The sequence below is a fragment of the Tetrahymena thermophila genome, assembly GCF_000189635.1.
Source record: "Tetrahymena thermophila SB210 genomic scaffold scf_8254716, whole genome shotgun sequence".
Classification (NCBI taxonomy): domain Eukaryota; phylum Ciliophora; class Oligohymenophorea; order Hymenostomatida; family Tetrahymenidae; genus Tetrahymena; species Tetrahymena thermophila.
In genome coordinates this window covers 304,936-319,811 of record NW_002476481.1, presented here as the reverse complement: position 1 = coordinate 319,811, position 14,876 = coordinate 304,936, and the positions used below count along the sequence as shown (strand labels likewise).

The 14,876-nt window shown below is 21.2% G+C and overlaps 4 protein-coding genes across 4 annotated transcripts; 1 reads left to right on the top strand and 3 right to left on the bottom strand. All coding sequences in view use genetic code 6, as the record gives it.

Moving 5' to 3' along the window:
• Positions 1-288: 288 nt before the first annotated feature.
• TTHERM_00100060 (hypothetical protein) lies at positions 289-3,885 on the bottom strand (the record flags this gene model as incomplete). The annotated part of the gene is made up of 17 exons (XM_001012154.2): positions 289-419; positions 472-651; positions 718-947; positions 1,022-1,249; positions 1,312-1,515; positions 1,570-1,809; positions 1,931-2,026; positions 2,098-2,136; positions 2,192-2,233; positions 2,291-2,382; positions 2,439-2,579; positions 2,714-2,854; positions 2,903-3,055; positions 3,120-3,371; positions 3,471-3,578; positions 3,639-3,779; positions 3,829-3,885. 17 exons carry the CDS (start codon positions 3,883-3,885, stop codon positions 289-291), a joined length of 2,475 nt encoding a protein of 824 aa, XP_001012154.2.
• Positions 3,886-5,111: 1,226 nt separating this feature from the next.
• On the bottom strand, positions 5,112-7,832 carry TTHERM_00100050 (transmembrane protein, putative; the record flags this gene model as incomplete). The annotated part of the gene is made up of 3 exons (XM_001012153.2): positions 5,112-6,795; positions 7,085-7,723; positions 7,789-7,832. The coding sequence occupies 3 exons, from the start codon at positions 7,830-7,832 to the stop codon at positions 5,112-5,114; spliced, it is 2,367 nt and encodes a 788-aa protein (XP_001012153.2).
• A 761-nt stretch (positions 7,833-8,593) lies between these two features.
• TTHERM_000100049 (transmembrane protein, putative) lies at positions 8,594-9,482 on the bottom strand. The gene is made up of 5 exons (XM_012796611.1): positions 9,372-9,482; positions 9,175-9,315; positions 8,983-9,126; positions 8,825-8,929; positions 8,594-8,616 (listed from the first exon to the last, which is right to left on the bottom strand). The coding sequence occupies exons 2-4, from the start codon at positions 9,206-9,208 to the stop codon at positions 8,844-8,846; spliced, it is 264 nt and encodes an 87-aa protein (XP_012652065.1). The 5' UTR covers positions 9,209-9,315; positions 9,372-9,482; the 3' UTR covers positions 8,594-8,616; positions 8,825-8,843.
• A 2,664-nt stretch (positions 9,483-12,146) lies between these two features.
• TTHERM_000100048 (hypothetical protein) lies at positions 12,147-13,088 on the top strand (the record flags this gene model as incomplete). Its single annotated transcript, XM_012796610.1, has 4 exons — positions 12,147-12,265; positions 12,384-12,428; positions 12,513-12,748; positions 12,823-13,088. 4 exons carry the CDS (start codon positions 12,147-12,149, stop codon positions 13,086-13,088), a joined length of 666 nt encoding a protein of 221 aa, XP_012652064.1.
• Positions 13,089-14,876: the final 1,788 nt, after the last annotated feature.

The window sequence follows — 14,876 nt, the reverse complement described above, 5'->3', positions numbered from 1 at the left end:
TATCATCATCAATAATCGCTTTGCAGGCATTAGTAGCCTTATCTAAAATGTAATTTTAAGTACATTCTAAACAGTCTAGTTCTGAATTTCCAATACATTTCTTGCAAGAATCTTTACATTTTTAACACTTAGATAATTCTTTTTCAAAATAAAATCCTTCTTGACAACTATAACAACTATTTTTATGTAAAATAATTCCTTCATTGCAAGAATTACATTGGTTATCTCTAGGACCTCTGCATGTTTGGCAATTTTAATGGCACTAACTACAAGTCTATTCTTTCTCGTTCATATAATATCCTACTGGACAAACCAAACAGTTGTTTATTTTTTGCATATCTTAAGAACATTTAATACATGATTAGGTAGAATTCTCATAAAAATAACCTGAATCGCATGGAATACAAACGCTTTAAGAGCTTTAATTTTAAAAATAAAATTCAACAAATGACATTAGTTACAATTATTTACTTTAATTTAAAACCCTCAGAGCATCTTAAGCATATGCTTTGATTTTAGCAATTAAGACAATGAATATCACATTTTTAGCACTCTTAATTATGATTTAAAAAATAACCATCTACGCATTAATTGCACTACCCTTTATCACATTTTTTGCAATTTTAGCTACAGACTTAATCTTGATGACATCTAAAAAGAATGATTTTATAAAAAAATATTAATCCATTTTTAAAAATAAAATAATATACTTATCACTATTCAAATTGTATCCTTTAATGCAGACCTCACATTTTGTTGATGTTAGACATTTATCACAGTAAGGGTCACATTGCACACATTAGTTATTAGAGTCTTAAATATACCCTTGTTAAGAAGAACAATCGACACATTAATTTTCTTTGTGTAAAAATCCTTAATTGCATAATTTACATGTTAAGGAATCAGTGCATTCAGTACAATTCATCATACATTGAATGCATTAATTGCTATTTTATAATAATATTCATTAGTTTATTTATTGATATTAAAATTGGATAGAAATAGGAAAAATATTTTTTACCTTTTATCTAAGTAATATCTTGCTTAGCAAGATTAGCATTTTTTTGGGCTTATTATACAAGTTTAACAATTAGAATCACACTTTGAGCATTAGTTGTTAGTTTAATCTAAAAAGTATCCAGATTTTTGTTCACATATTATGCATTCAGTACCAAAAAGATTATACCCACTTGTACACTAAGAACAAGATTTAGCATCTGAGCATTAGACACAAAAATCTTAGCATTTACTACAATTTTAACTTTATAAAAATGTTGAGCTTAAACATTAAAAATCTTTTAAATAAATTACTTTGAATCTAAAAAGTATCCAGACTAACAATTCAAACATTTTTTAGAAGATTATTCACATTTCTAACAGTTTTGATCACATTATTATTATTAACACATATTGCTTTTGTCTAAATAATATCCATCGTTACATTTTAGGCAATATGATTGAGGATTACAGCTTTAACAATTTTAGCTACATTGCTACTGTATTTAACATGTATTTCTAATATTTTATATATATAATATTAAAAAAATAAAATATTAAAATTGTATATACTTAGTGTCTAAAGCGTAACCTTATTTGCAACCTTTGCATTGATTTGATGTCAAACATGTTTCACAATAATTATCACATTAAACGCATTTTTTAACATTTGGATCGAAAAATTATCCTGGCTAAGCAATACACTCGATACATTAATTGTCTTTGAATTCAAATCCTTCTTTACATTCATTGCATGTTTTTGAATCGCTGCATAAGTTACAATTATTTAAGCATTTTAAGCATTTACTTTGGCTGTTAAAAATTATTTTAAAAGCATTATAACTAAAATTGAATTAAGTTATTTATTAACATTTTATCTAGGTAATAATAATTTAACACAAAATTATAAAATAAATTTTAAAGTATTGCTTACTTTTAATCTAAGTAAAAACCTACATTGCATTCTTTACAAGATTGGCTTTCTTAGCAAACACTGCAATTCTCTGAACAGGAATAACAAGTGTTATTTCTTTTTTTTTTATAAAAAATGAGTTAACAAAAACTAGTTTGATAGTCGTTAGTTGTTAGTTAAAAGTTTACTTTTTGAAAAATTGTTTTTGACAATCTTAGCACTAATTGCTTTTATTAAAATTTTAAATTATGTTAGCTAAATTAAATAAATTAATTAATTTACTCTTTGAAAATCTAATTTGAACCACATTACAAACATTGATTGCTTTTAAATTAATAAGTGAAATATTTAAAATTAACTTTTTATATAGTATATATTTACCTAGCATTTAAATATTAATCTTAATCACAGACAATAGAATCCATAGTTAAATAATAATAATTTTCAGATTTTTATAGAATTTGAGATTTAGCCTAAAATATTAAATTTTATAAATTTAAAAACATGTAAGTTTGTTTTGATATTTTACAGCTTGAAATAATCTTCTATAAAGTTTATCAGTCGATGGTAATTTATAAGAATTCTTATCTTTGATATCTCTTTTTTCAATTTAAATATTTCCATTTTTGTAGCTTAGGCCATATCCTTAGTCTTCTACAATTAAAAAGCTCTATTTAATAATAAAAATTATATTTAGATTAGGGGTAGGATAGAGTCAAAAATTTATTTGATTAGATAAAAATACTTTTTAAAAAAATTTTAATTATTTTTCTCACAAGAATGATAAATAAATTAATTCATTACCCCATAAGTTAAAATAGAATTATAATTAGCATTTTTTGAAAGCTATTAAAATTCCCCATTCGTTTTTTACAACTGAAGAGAAGCAGCATCATATAACTTAAGTCTATTATCATCAAGGGAAGCAGCTATAAATTGTTAATTCTAAAATTCAAACGATTTTAAAAATGAAATGATATTAAAAAGTTTTACGTTTCCATCAATAGAGAATACTTATGAAAATATACCACCACTACCTATAATCAACTTATTTTTTTGTTTTGCCTTATAGTTAGTTTTATCAAACTCAAAAGTGCAAATAATAGAATTATCTTTACCCATGTTATAAAATAGTAGTAAGCTTTTCTAATTATTTATTATTTAAAGACTTTATAAGAAAAGTAAAGATAAATTAATTTGTTTAAAATACATCTATCAAATAGTATGAATAATTTTCATCAGGTAATTAATACTATTATCCTTCCCAATATATGTAGGATTGATTCGATAATTTATAAGTTATACATTGACTATTGTTTTCAGAAAAGTTATCAACTTCTTTGTTCAAAATATCACTTTTATCAGGCTTGTTTTATGATTTACTATTAACCTATATAAAATCCTTTCTTATAATTAGCTATTGGGTTTTACCAACTCTATAATTAATTATAAACTATTCATTCTTTTTTTATTATTATAAAAATAATTTTAATATTTAATATGAATATTAACATTTTTTTACATAATAGATATATCTGACTTAGTTAATATTGTTATTTACATTTTCACAATTCACTGATGAATTATCTGCAACTTTTTATAAGTCACTAGATTTTACTTTATAATATCCATTTTCATGATAGATAAAAATATATAAATATTCTTTATACTTTTTGTTTATTTTTAAAAATAAAGTTATTAAAAATATAATAACAATAAAAATAAATACTTCAAAAGATTTATCTTGAGTATCTTATGTAACCCCGCATTTATCTAGGATAATTGATTTTTAAATATATCCTTAGGAGTCAAGTTTCCAATATACAACATTATTATCTTTCAAAGTTTGTACAATTAGGGCATTAGATTCCTTTTTAAAATATATTGTTCAATAACATAAAAAATTTTTTTAAATTTACTGGTAAATAGAACCAATATTTATTTATCTCTATTTATTCACTCTTTAAATATCTCATCTAAATTATTAGCAGTAATAGCTGTAAAGAAATCCAATAAAAAAAAGGTATTTAGTTCATTGTCTGGTTTAGTTCACCTTGGTTGGAGTCTAGATTTTTAATTTATTTTTTTATTAATTAATAATAAATTGCTTTAGAAAGTATCAGATCAATCTTATTTAATAAATAATTATTAAGAAGCTATGATTGATCACTATAAAAAATTTAATTACAGCTTAACTTTTTGGGGTTTAAAAGAATTGATAGATTTACTCACTTAATAGCAATTCTATGGTAAACTCAATCTAGTTAAGTCTTATTCACTAAAAATAAGTACTACTTAACTATATTCAAATTTAATTATCTTGTAATTAATTAATTAATACATAACATTCTAGCTGATGAAGTTGAGATAGATTATTTTTTCTTATCAAAACTAAATAAATTTTATTTCTAAATGCTTATTTTTGTATTTTATAATTATATTCAGCAGATCATTTCCTCTTTTAATTATTTCTCTTAAGAAATAATATTTTTTTTACATTTTAATACATATTTAAGTTATATTGGTATATTGAACTTCAATAATATATTTATTAAGTATTGGCATTAATTAATTTTTATTTTTCTGATTTATTTTAGCTAAATAATATCTAAATTTCCTTTAAAACAAGTTTTTGATATTCTATTTGTAAGATATCTGTATTGATAGATATAAATAAAATAATGCCAATCCTCATTAATTATGGTATTAAGTTAAAAGTAAAATTTAATTAATTTTTTAAGTTAAATATAATTTTCTTTTTAAAAAAGATATTACTAATTTTTAAAAATAAGATATATTTTATAGGTATATTATATTTCCAAAATAATTTAATAAAATTCAAATTAAATAAATAAAAATAATTGTTAAAAAGATATATAATCAATCAATCAAAAATCAAATGATCTAATGGTAATAGTTCATACAGCTTAAGTAAAAAAAGAAAAGTGATATAAAAAGAGTTATTAATTCACTTCATCATAGATTTTTAATTTTATCAGTGGTTATAGTGAGTGAAAAATTTAAAAAGATATATTATAATTTGATTAAATTTTAAATAGAAAATTTAAACTATTTAATTATTTAATTTCAATAAATTCATTTTTTTAGCAAAATTTTTAATTTTTTTAAAAATAAACTACATAAAATTTACTGAATTTAAATTAACCTTAAATATATATTTTTTTATTATTTTTTATGGATATCAAAATTATTAAATTGATGATAACTCAACAACTTATTTGTCATCTTTTAGCTTAAAATTTTTATTTAACGGGTTCCTTGTCCATTATATCTCTTTTTATTCTAAGTGATTTATATCAAAATTTTATGACACTGTTTTACTCATATTAGAAGAGGATAATTATTAGTTGATTGTTATATTTAAATCGCTTTTTGTTTTCATTTAGCGTCTCTTACATGTATTTTAGAGTATGTGTTTGATTAATATGTAAATGCAAAATAGCATATAAGAAATTACAAAGAGTGATATCAAAGCTATGAAGATATAACCAAATAAAACTTAAGAGTTTTTATTATTTTATAAAAATGGTTATTCCAAAGTTTATGGCTCATTATTTGTATTAGTTATCATTGAAATCTAAAATATCAAAAGTATATGAAAAATCTCCATTAGAGTTAGCATTAGATTATTATTTTTATCAACAAAAGGTCTGTATTTTAATATTAAAAGCAAATAAAAAATATTTATTACAAAATGAATCCATGGAACTGATTTATACTAGTTACTAGAAAGCAGTAGAGCTCCTTAGATAATTGCAATTATAAGCTTCCTAAATTCAAAACCTATCCAAAATATTCTTTATAGAAAATTGGTTCTCCCAGTGCCTACATAAGCAAGGGATATTAATTATAAGTTAGAATTTTGGCTGTATTAATCTATTGTTTTAAGTTTAGAGAAAAGTAGAAAATGAAATAATGAGTAAATGATAGCAAAGGCTGAAAAAAAGCAATAATCAATAATAGATAAGGAAGATAATTAGCTAAGAAGTAAAAAGAAATTAAAGATAATAAAGTTTGAAATTAATCTTAATGCTCCTATCATGTAATTCCAGTTAATGTAACGATCTACCCAATTAATAGCCTTTGAGAAGTATCTTTATTTTATAAGTAAGACAATACTTATAAAAGTAGCAAGCAAAAATATAATTATTTAGTAAAAGCAATTGCTAGAGTAACTATCAGAAATATTTTATACGTTTATAAAAGTATTTAACAAATTTAAGTTAAACTAAGTTGAAGAGTTTTAACTAAAAATGTTAGGGATAATATTGAAAATATTATTCATATAGATATATTTTAAGTGATAATGGTTTATCAATAATATATTTATGTACGGAGTAAATATGTAATTTCCAATTAATTGCTAAATTTGTAAGTAACACCAGTTCACTGGACTGGAAGCTGGAGAAATATAAATTAGCAAAAAAGAAAGTAAGATTGAACTCAAAATTAAAAACTAAAGACAAATAGAAGTAAGCTGAGCAAATTTATAGCCCTAGAAACACTCCTCAAATACATATTCATCATAAGTTGTTATATTTTAACATTGCTCATAACCTTAATTAACTTTACAATGATTTGTGTCTAGATTAAAATTAGTTTCACATGATAAGCAATCGTTATTACTTCCACCTTTACAAGTTTTACAGCTTTTATCGCACTAAAAGCAATCTAATTAATTTAGATCATAATAAAATCCATCTTAGCAATATTAACAAAATCCACTAGTTAAAGTTGCATCTTAAAAGCATGATGTGCATTAGTTTATACCAGTTCCTTCACAAGTTTTACATGAAACATCACACTTCAAGCAATTATTGCTTCCCTTATCATAAAAACTTCCTATTTAGCATTATGTGCATTGGCTATAATTAACAAATAAGAAGTTAAATTATATTTATTTTTATCATTATTTTATTTTGAAAATATTCAATCTTTAATTATAAAAATCTTTTTGTGTGAAAAAATGTATTACAAAATTTTTAAATCATTAAAATTTATTCGAAATTTAAGAAGTCTATTTATTAAACATTAAATTTATCTACTGTCTAACTTTTATAAATATATAATGTAAATTGAATTAAACTAAAAAAATAATATTAAAATGCTTCAAATATAAAATTAAAATATTCTTAGTTTTAAAATACAAATTACTTTTCTTAACTTAAAACATATCCTAAATCACATACTGAGCATTAACCATTAGTTTAATAAGCTTAACAGTTAGTTATTTGTTGAAAGCATAGACCATTGATTTAAATATATCCTGAAACACATACTGAGCATTAACCATTTACTTAATAATTTTAACAATTAGCTATTTGTTGGAAGCATTGATTATTAACTAAAGTATATCCTGAGATACACACTGAGCATTAACCATTTGCTTAATAATTTTAACATTTTGCTATTTGTTGGAAGCATTGATTATTAACTAAACTATATCCTGAGATACACACTGAGCATTAACCATTTTATTAATAATTTTAACAATTAGCTATTTGTTGGAAGCATTGATTATTAACTAAAGTATATCCTGAGATACACACTGAGCATTAACCATTTTATAAATAATTTTAACAATTAGCTATTTGTTGAAGGCATTAATTATGATTTATAATATATCCTGTAACGCATTCTACGCATTAAGTAGCAGATAAGTAAGTTTTACAATTAGCTATTAATTGAAAGCATTGAGCATTTATTAAATTAAATCCTGTCACACAATTTAAACATTACTGAGTATTCAAGCATTTAGTGCAGTTTTATGGACATGGTGAGCAGGTTTAATTACTATTATAATAAATTGATATCAAAATAAATAATAAATAATGAAATTTCAAATGCAAAAATATTACTTTGAATCCAAGTATTAACCTGGTGTACAAACTATATCGTCCATTGTTATAAAGTAGTAATTAATTTAATCAGATAATATCTAAGATTTTGTCTAAAAAAGTAATTAATTATTAAATTATTACCAAACATAAAAATCTTACGCTTAAAAAAATTTTTCTGTAGAGTATATCTGTGGATGGAAGTTGATAAATATTGTTTATTTACATATTTTAGGATGAAAAAACATTACTTTGATACGCTAAAGTATATTTATTTGTACCAAAAATTAATATATTCTAGATATTTAAAAAAAAAATTAGATGTAAATATTTTAAATCACTATTAGATTTATATTTTATATTGAAACAAATAAAGATAAATATTGTTTTTATTAACTTAATAAGAGATAGCTAATTTTATTTGCCATTATTAAATTTACAATTAAGATTCAAAATTATTTATTTTTTTTAAATTCATCAAGCAATTAAATTGTGTTTATATTTAAATTTCTTACATTATATGTTAGGATTAAGTCAAAAGGGTAATTTGCTAAAGATGTGTCAATTTAAGAATTTTCAATAGAATAAAGATAATATTCTGTTTATGTATCATATAATTAGAGTTATTGGTTAGTGTAAGTGACAATTACTTAATTTGGCTTTTATTAAAGGTATTTTTACTTAGTTTATAAAATAAAAACTTACATATCCTGGAATTTTAAAAACCTGAGAAAAAATAGACCCCTAATCAAGATTAATAATTTTTTTCTTAATTAAATTTTTATTAGTAACATCAAATTCAAATTTGTAGATTGATTATAAACTATCAAAGAATAATTGACTGTTTTCCTAATAATTAAATAATTTAATAATAAATAATTAATATTAAATTTAAACAATATACATCTATGAGATAATATAGTAAATTAGACATAGGAATATTAGAAATTAAATACTCAACTCCTTTCCAAAAAATATAATTATAAATCCCATCAAGATAAGTTATACATTTACTATCATTTTCATTAAAATATGTGACTGCTTTGTAAATTATTACATTGCTATCAGTAGTAGGATCACCCATATTATTAATCAAAACAAAATTTTTTCTAACTATTAACCATATTCTAGCAGATTGTTAGGCTATTATATAAAATCCATTCTTTTTTAATAATAATAATTGTTAGGTCTTTTTTAAATAAATCTATTGATTACATAAAAAAAATATCTTGTAAATGGTTATCCTTAATTTTATAAGCACTATACTGATGATTTATCTAAAGCATTTACAATATCGCTAAATTAAGCAGTATAGTAAATACCACTTTAATAAATAAATATGTATAATACATTCTAATCCTTTTTATAAAATTTAAATTTAAAATAATTCTATTAAAATTATATTACCACAAAAGATTTATCTGATGCTCTTGTTTAACATGAACAGCCAATTAGGTTTACTTATTTTTAAATATATCCTTATGAATCAAGTTACCAATAAACTGTGTTTTTATCAGGAAGTGTACTTACAATCAAAGCATTTTATTCCTATTAAAATAATATGTATATATTTTTAAAAGTAAAATATGTTTTAAGTTTCTTACTTTTAATTCAAACCAGTTGTTATCGATTTGAATTTAATCTGAGAGCACAATATCAATTATCTAAATAAAGAAGTATAAAAAAACCTATAACAGCAATTTTTTTTAGACCATTTTGAGTTTGCTTTAAATTAGAATACTTACCTTTAATTTTCTTATTTCTTTTTCAAATTAACGATTTATTTGTTTTTAAATATAAGATATTTGTTATAACTTCTTAATCTAACTATTTGAATAAAATTAGATGGTTTTAATTAATTTAAGGATTCTTAATTATTCACTTACATTTTTATTCATGTTAAAATGTTCAAGATTAATTAGTGAGGGGTTTTTATTCTTTCAATTCAAGTAATTAAAGCTGTCCTTTTAATTCCTAAAAAAATTGTGGCTCAATTTATTAAAAAATTTTTCACTTCTATTTTCTTTAAATAAAAGTATAAATTTATTTTTATGTTTTAATACAGAGAAACTAATATCTTTTTCTATTTTTAAATCTACTTTATTTATCACAGTGCAGAAATAAAAAAATAATATTAATAATTAAATAATTATTATTAATAAACAATTTATCATATTTTAAAATGGTTGCAGAAGCTTATATTAGATTTTTAGGCAATTAATAAAAAAACAAACATTAATTAATTTTCAACCTTTTCTTTAAATAAGATTTTTTATATTCAAGATATTTTTGTATGTTTATTTTCTTCAAAAAAATATTCATTAAACTTAAAAATAAATAAATTAAAAGAAATCATTTTTTTTTGATAATAGAATTATGTTATTTTTGATTAAACTACTATAGAAACAATTTAAATATTTTTGTATTTCAAAGGATATAAAAATTTTGAGGTTTATACCTGACCAATTAAATCACATTTTACTCAATAAAAACAATATATTTGATTTTTATTTTAGTTACTCAAAAAACATACAAATTAAACACTTAAATCCTAATTTAATATTTATGTTATTTAATTAAAATGCGTAATATGACATAACAAAAATATACAAATAATTTAATTAGCTTAGCTTAACCACATATTTGCTATAGAAATGAGGGATCAAAGTAAGATACTTAATATGTAAAGCAAAAGAATTAAATATGGTAGATCATATAAATTTAGATATGATAGATCATATAAATTAGATTTAAACCAATATGCAGCCAAAAAAAAATCAGTTATTTATCTTTATTTAAGTAAAAAAATACCTATAAAAGATCTATAATTATTTTTTTCCATTTAAATATCATCCAAAAAAACATTTTTAAGTTATGTAATAATTTGTATAACTTTATGAGATTATATAATTATTTTGATATAAAATTTTTTATCTTTTATCCATTTTAAGGTTTTATTTTATTGATTTACTTTTTAATATTTTTAATATTAAATCTTAAATTAAATTTATGTATTAATAATATTATTTATTGAACACTATTCTTCTAAGAGCAGAGAATGCATTTTTAGATTAGTAAGTAGAAAAAATCTTTTACTATTTTTTCGCTTTCCAAGTATTTTACTTGGAGGGCTACATTTTCAGACTTTTTTAAAAACTTTTTGAACAAATTTTTAATAATTTAAAAAATAAAATTCAATAATAAATAAAATTTTCTTTTCAAAAAAGATATTACTAATTTTTAAAAATAAGATATATTTTATAGGTATATTATATTTCCAAAATAATTTAATAAAATTGGATTTAAATAAAGAAAAATAATTGTTAAAAAGATATAATATCAATCAATCAAAAATCCAAATATCTAATAGTAATAGTTCATACAGCTTAAGTAAAAAAAGAAAAGTGATATAAAGAGTTATTAATTCACTTCATCATAGATTTTTAATTTTATCAGTGGTTATAGAGAATGAAAAATTTAAAAAGATATATTATAATTTGATTAATAATTTAATTTCAATAAATTCATTTTTTTAGATAAATTTTTAATTTTTTTTAAAGAGTAAAATAAACTACAGAAAGTTTACTGAACTCAAATGAACCTTAAATATATATATTTATATTATTTTTTATGGATATCAAAATTATTAAATTGATGATAACTCAACAACTTATTTGCCATCTTTTAGCTTAAAATTTTTATTTAACGGGTTCCTTGTCCATTATATCTCTTTTTATTCTAAGTGATTTATATTAAAATTTTATGAGACTGCTTTACTCATATTAGAAGAGGATAATTATTAGTTGATTGTTATATTTAGATCGCTTTTTGTTTTGATTTAGCGTCTCTTACATATATTTTAGAGTATGTGTTTGATTAATATGTAAATGCAAAATAGCATATAAGAAATTACAAAGAGTAATATCAAAGCTATGAAGATATAACCAAAAAAAACTTAAGAGTTTTTATTATTTTATAAAAATGGTTATTCCAAAGTCTATGGCTCATTATTTGTATTAGTTATCATTGAAATCTAAAATATCAGAAGTATATGAAAAATCTCCATTAGAGTTAGCATTAGATTATTATTTTTATCAACAAAAGGTCTGTATTTTAATATTAAAAGCAAATAAAAAATATTTATTACAAAATGAATCCATGGAACTGATTTATACTAGTTACTAGAAAGCAGTAGAGCTCCTTAGATAATTGCAATTATAAGCTTCCTAAATTCAAAACCTATCCAAAATATTCTTTATAGAAAATGGATTCTCTGAGTGCCTACATAAGCAAGGGATATTAATTATAAGTTAGAATTTTGGCTGTATTAATCTATTCTTTTAAGTTTAGAGAAAAGTAGAAAATGAAATAATGAGTAAATGATAGCAAAGGCAGAAAAAAAGCAATAATCAATAATAGATAAGGAAGATAATTAGCTAAGAAGTAAAAAGAAATTAAAGATAATAAAGTTTGAAATTAATCTTAATGCTCCTATCATGTAATTCCAGTTAATATAACGATCTACCCAATTAATAGCCTTTGAGAAGAATCTTTATTTTATCAGTAAGACAATACTTATAAAAGTAGCAAGCAAAAATATAATTATTTAGTAAAAGCAATTGCGAGAGTAACTATCAGAAATATTTTATACGTTTATAAAAGTATTTAACAAATTTAAGTTAAACTAAGTTGAAGAGTTTTAACTAAAAATGTTAGGGATAATATTGAAAACATTATTCATATAGCTATATTTTAAGTGATAATGGTTTATCAATAATATATTTATGTACGGAGTAAATATGTAATTTCCAATTAATTGCTAAATTTGTAAGTAACACCAGCTCACTGGACTGGAAGCTGGAGAAATATAAATTAGCAAAAAAGAAAGTAAGATTGAACTCAAAATTAAAAACTAAAGACAAATAGAAGTAAGCTGAGCAAATTTATAGCCTTAGAAGCACTCATCAAATATAAATTCATTGTAAGTTGTTATATTTTAACATTACTCATCACTTTAATAGATTGTACATTGATTTTTGTTTAGATTAAAATTAGTTTCACAAGATAAGCAATCATTATTACTTCCACCTTTACAAGTTTTACAACTTTTATCGCACTAAAAGCAATCTAATTATTTTGGATCATAATAAAATCCATCTTAGCAATATTAACAAAATCCACTGATTAAAATTTAATCTTAAAAGCATGATGTGCATTAGTTTATACCAGTTCCTTCACAAGTTTTACATGAAGCATCACACTTCAAGCAATTATTGCTTCCCTTATCATAAAAACTTCCTATTTAGCATTATTTGCATTGACTATTAAAATAATGTAAATTGAATTAAACTAAAAAATAATATTAAAATGCTTCAAATATAAGATTAAAATATTCTTAGTTTTAAAATTTAAATTACTTTTCTGAACTTAAAGTATATCCTAAAGCACACACTGAGCATTAACCATTTGCTTAATAAGCTTAACAATTAGCTATTTTTTGAAAGCATTGACCATTAATCTAAATATTTGGACATGGTAAGCAGGTTTAATTACTATTAATCATAAAAATAATTTTATAGAAAAATTAAAAAATGTTAAAAATACCTTTTAACTTATGCTGGTTGGCAATAATCTGAACATTAATCACTTGATGAAATAAAAAAAATTTTTAATTATTAATAAAAATAAAAAGAAAATTACTTAATAAGAACTTGATTATCTGTACATATTTGGCACTAATTACTTATGATATCAAAATAAATAATAAATAATAAAATTTCAAATACAAAAACCTTACTTTGAATCCATGTATTAACTTGGTCTACAAACTAAATCGTCCATAGTTATAAAGTAGTAATTAGTTGAATCAAATAATATCAAAGATATTTACTAAAAAAATAGTTATTAAATTATGAACTAAAGTTAAAAATCTTACACTTTAAAATAATTTTCTTAAGACTTTATCTCTGCATGGAAGTTGATACATATTTTTTATTAAGATCTTTTAGGATGAAAAAGCATTATTTTGATATGCTAAAGTATATTTATTTGTACCAACAACTAATACATTCTATATATTTATTAATCAAATTAGATTTAAATATTTTAAATGGTAACTTTCTCTTAATGCGCACGTAAAAATTAAAAAATTTAAATTTTATTTTTAATATTAAAGAATTCTTAATATTTAATTTTTAAAAAAATTTTACAATTTTTAATTAATGCGTACCTAGTGCGTGCGCTTTTTTTAATTTTCATTTTTTTTAGCGCCAAGTGCACATTTCAAAATAAATGCTCAGAGAGATTCAAAATTATTTATTTTTTTTAATTAACTAAGATTAAATTGTGTTTATATTTTAAATTTTTTACTTGATATGTTAGGATTAAGTCGAAAGGTCTTTACACAGAAGATGTGTCAATAAAGGAATTTTCAATAGAATAAAGCAAATTTACAGTTTGTGTATCATATAATTTGAGTTATTAGTTTATATAGACCACAATTACTTAATTTTGCTTTTATTAAATTTATTTTTATTTAGCTTATAAAATAAAAACTTACATATCCTGGAATTGTAAAAAGCTGAGAAAAAATAGACCCTTAATCGAGAGTAATAATTCCATTAATTAATATTTGATTAGTATTATTATCAAATTTTAATTTGTAGATTGAATTTAAACCATCAAAGAATAATTGACTGTTTTCCTAATAATTAAAAAATTTTTTAATAAATTAAGATTAAATTTAAACAATATACATCTATGAGATAGTATTAATAATTAGAAAATTGACCAGAACCAGGGATTAAATATTAGACTCCTTTCCAATAAGCATAATTTTTAAGCGCGCCATCAGAATAAATAATCCATTTACTATTATTTTCATAAAATCTATAGACTCGTTACTTAATTTTAACATTTCTATCAAAACCAATATAATCATAATTAATATTCAAAACAAAGTTTAATCTAACTATAAACCATTTACTAGATTAGTATATAATATAAAATCCATTCTTTTTTAATAATAATAATATTTATTATGAAGTCGTTTTTAAATAAATGTTTTATTACATAAAAAAAATATTTTGTATATGATTATCCTTAATGTT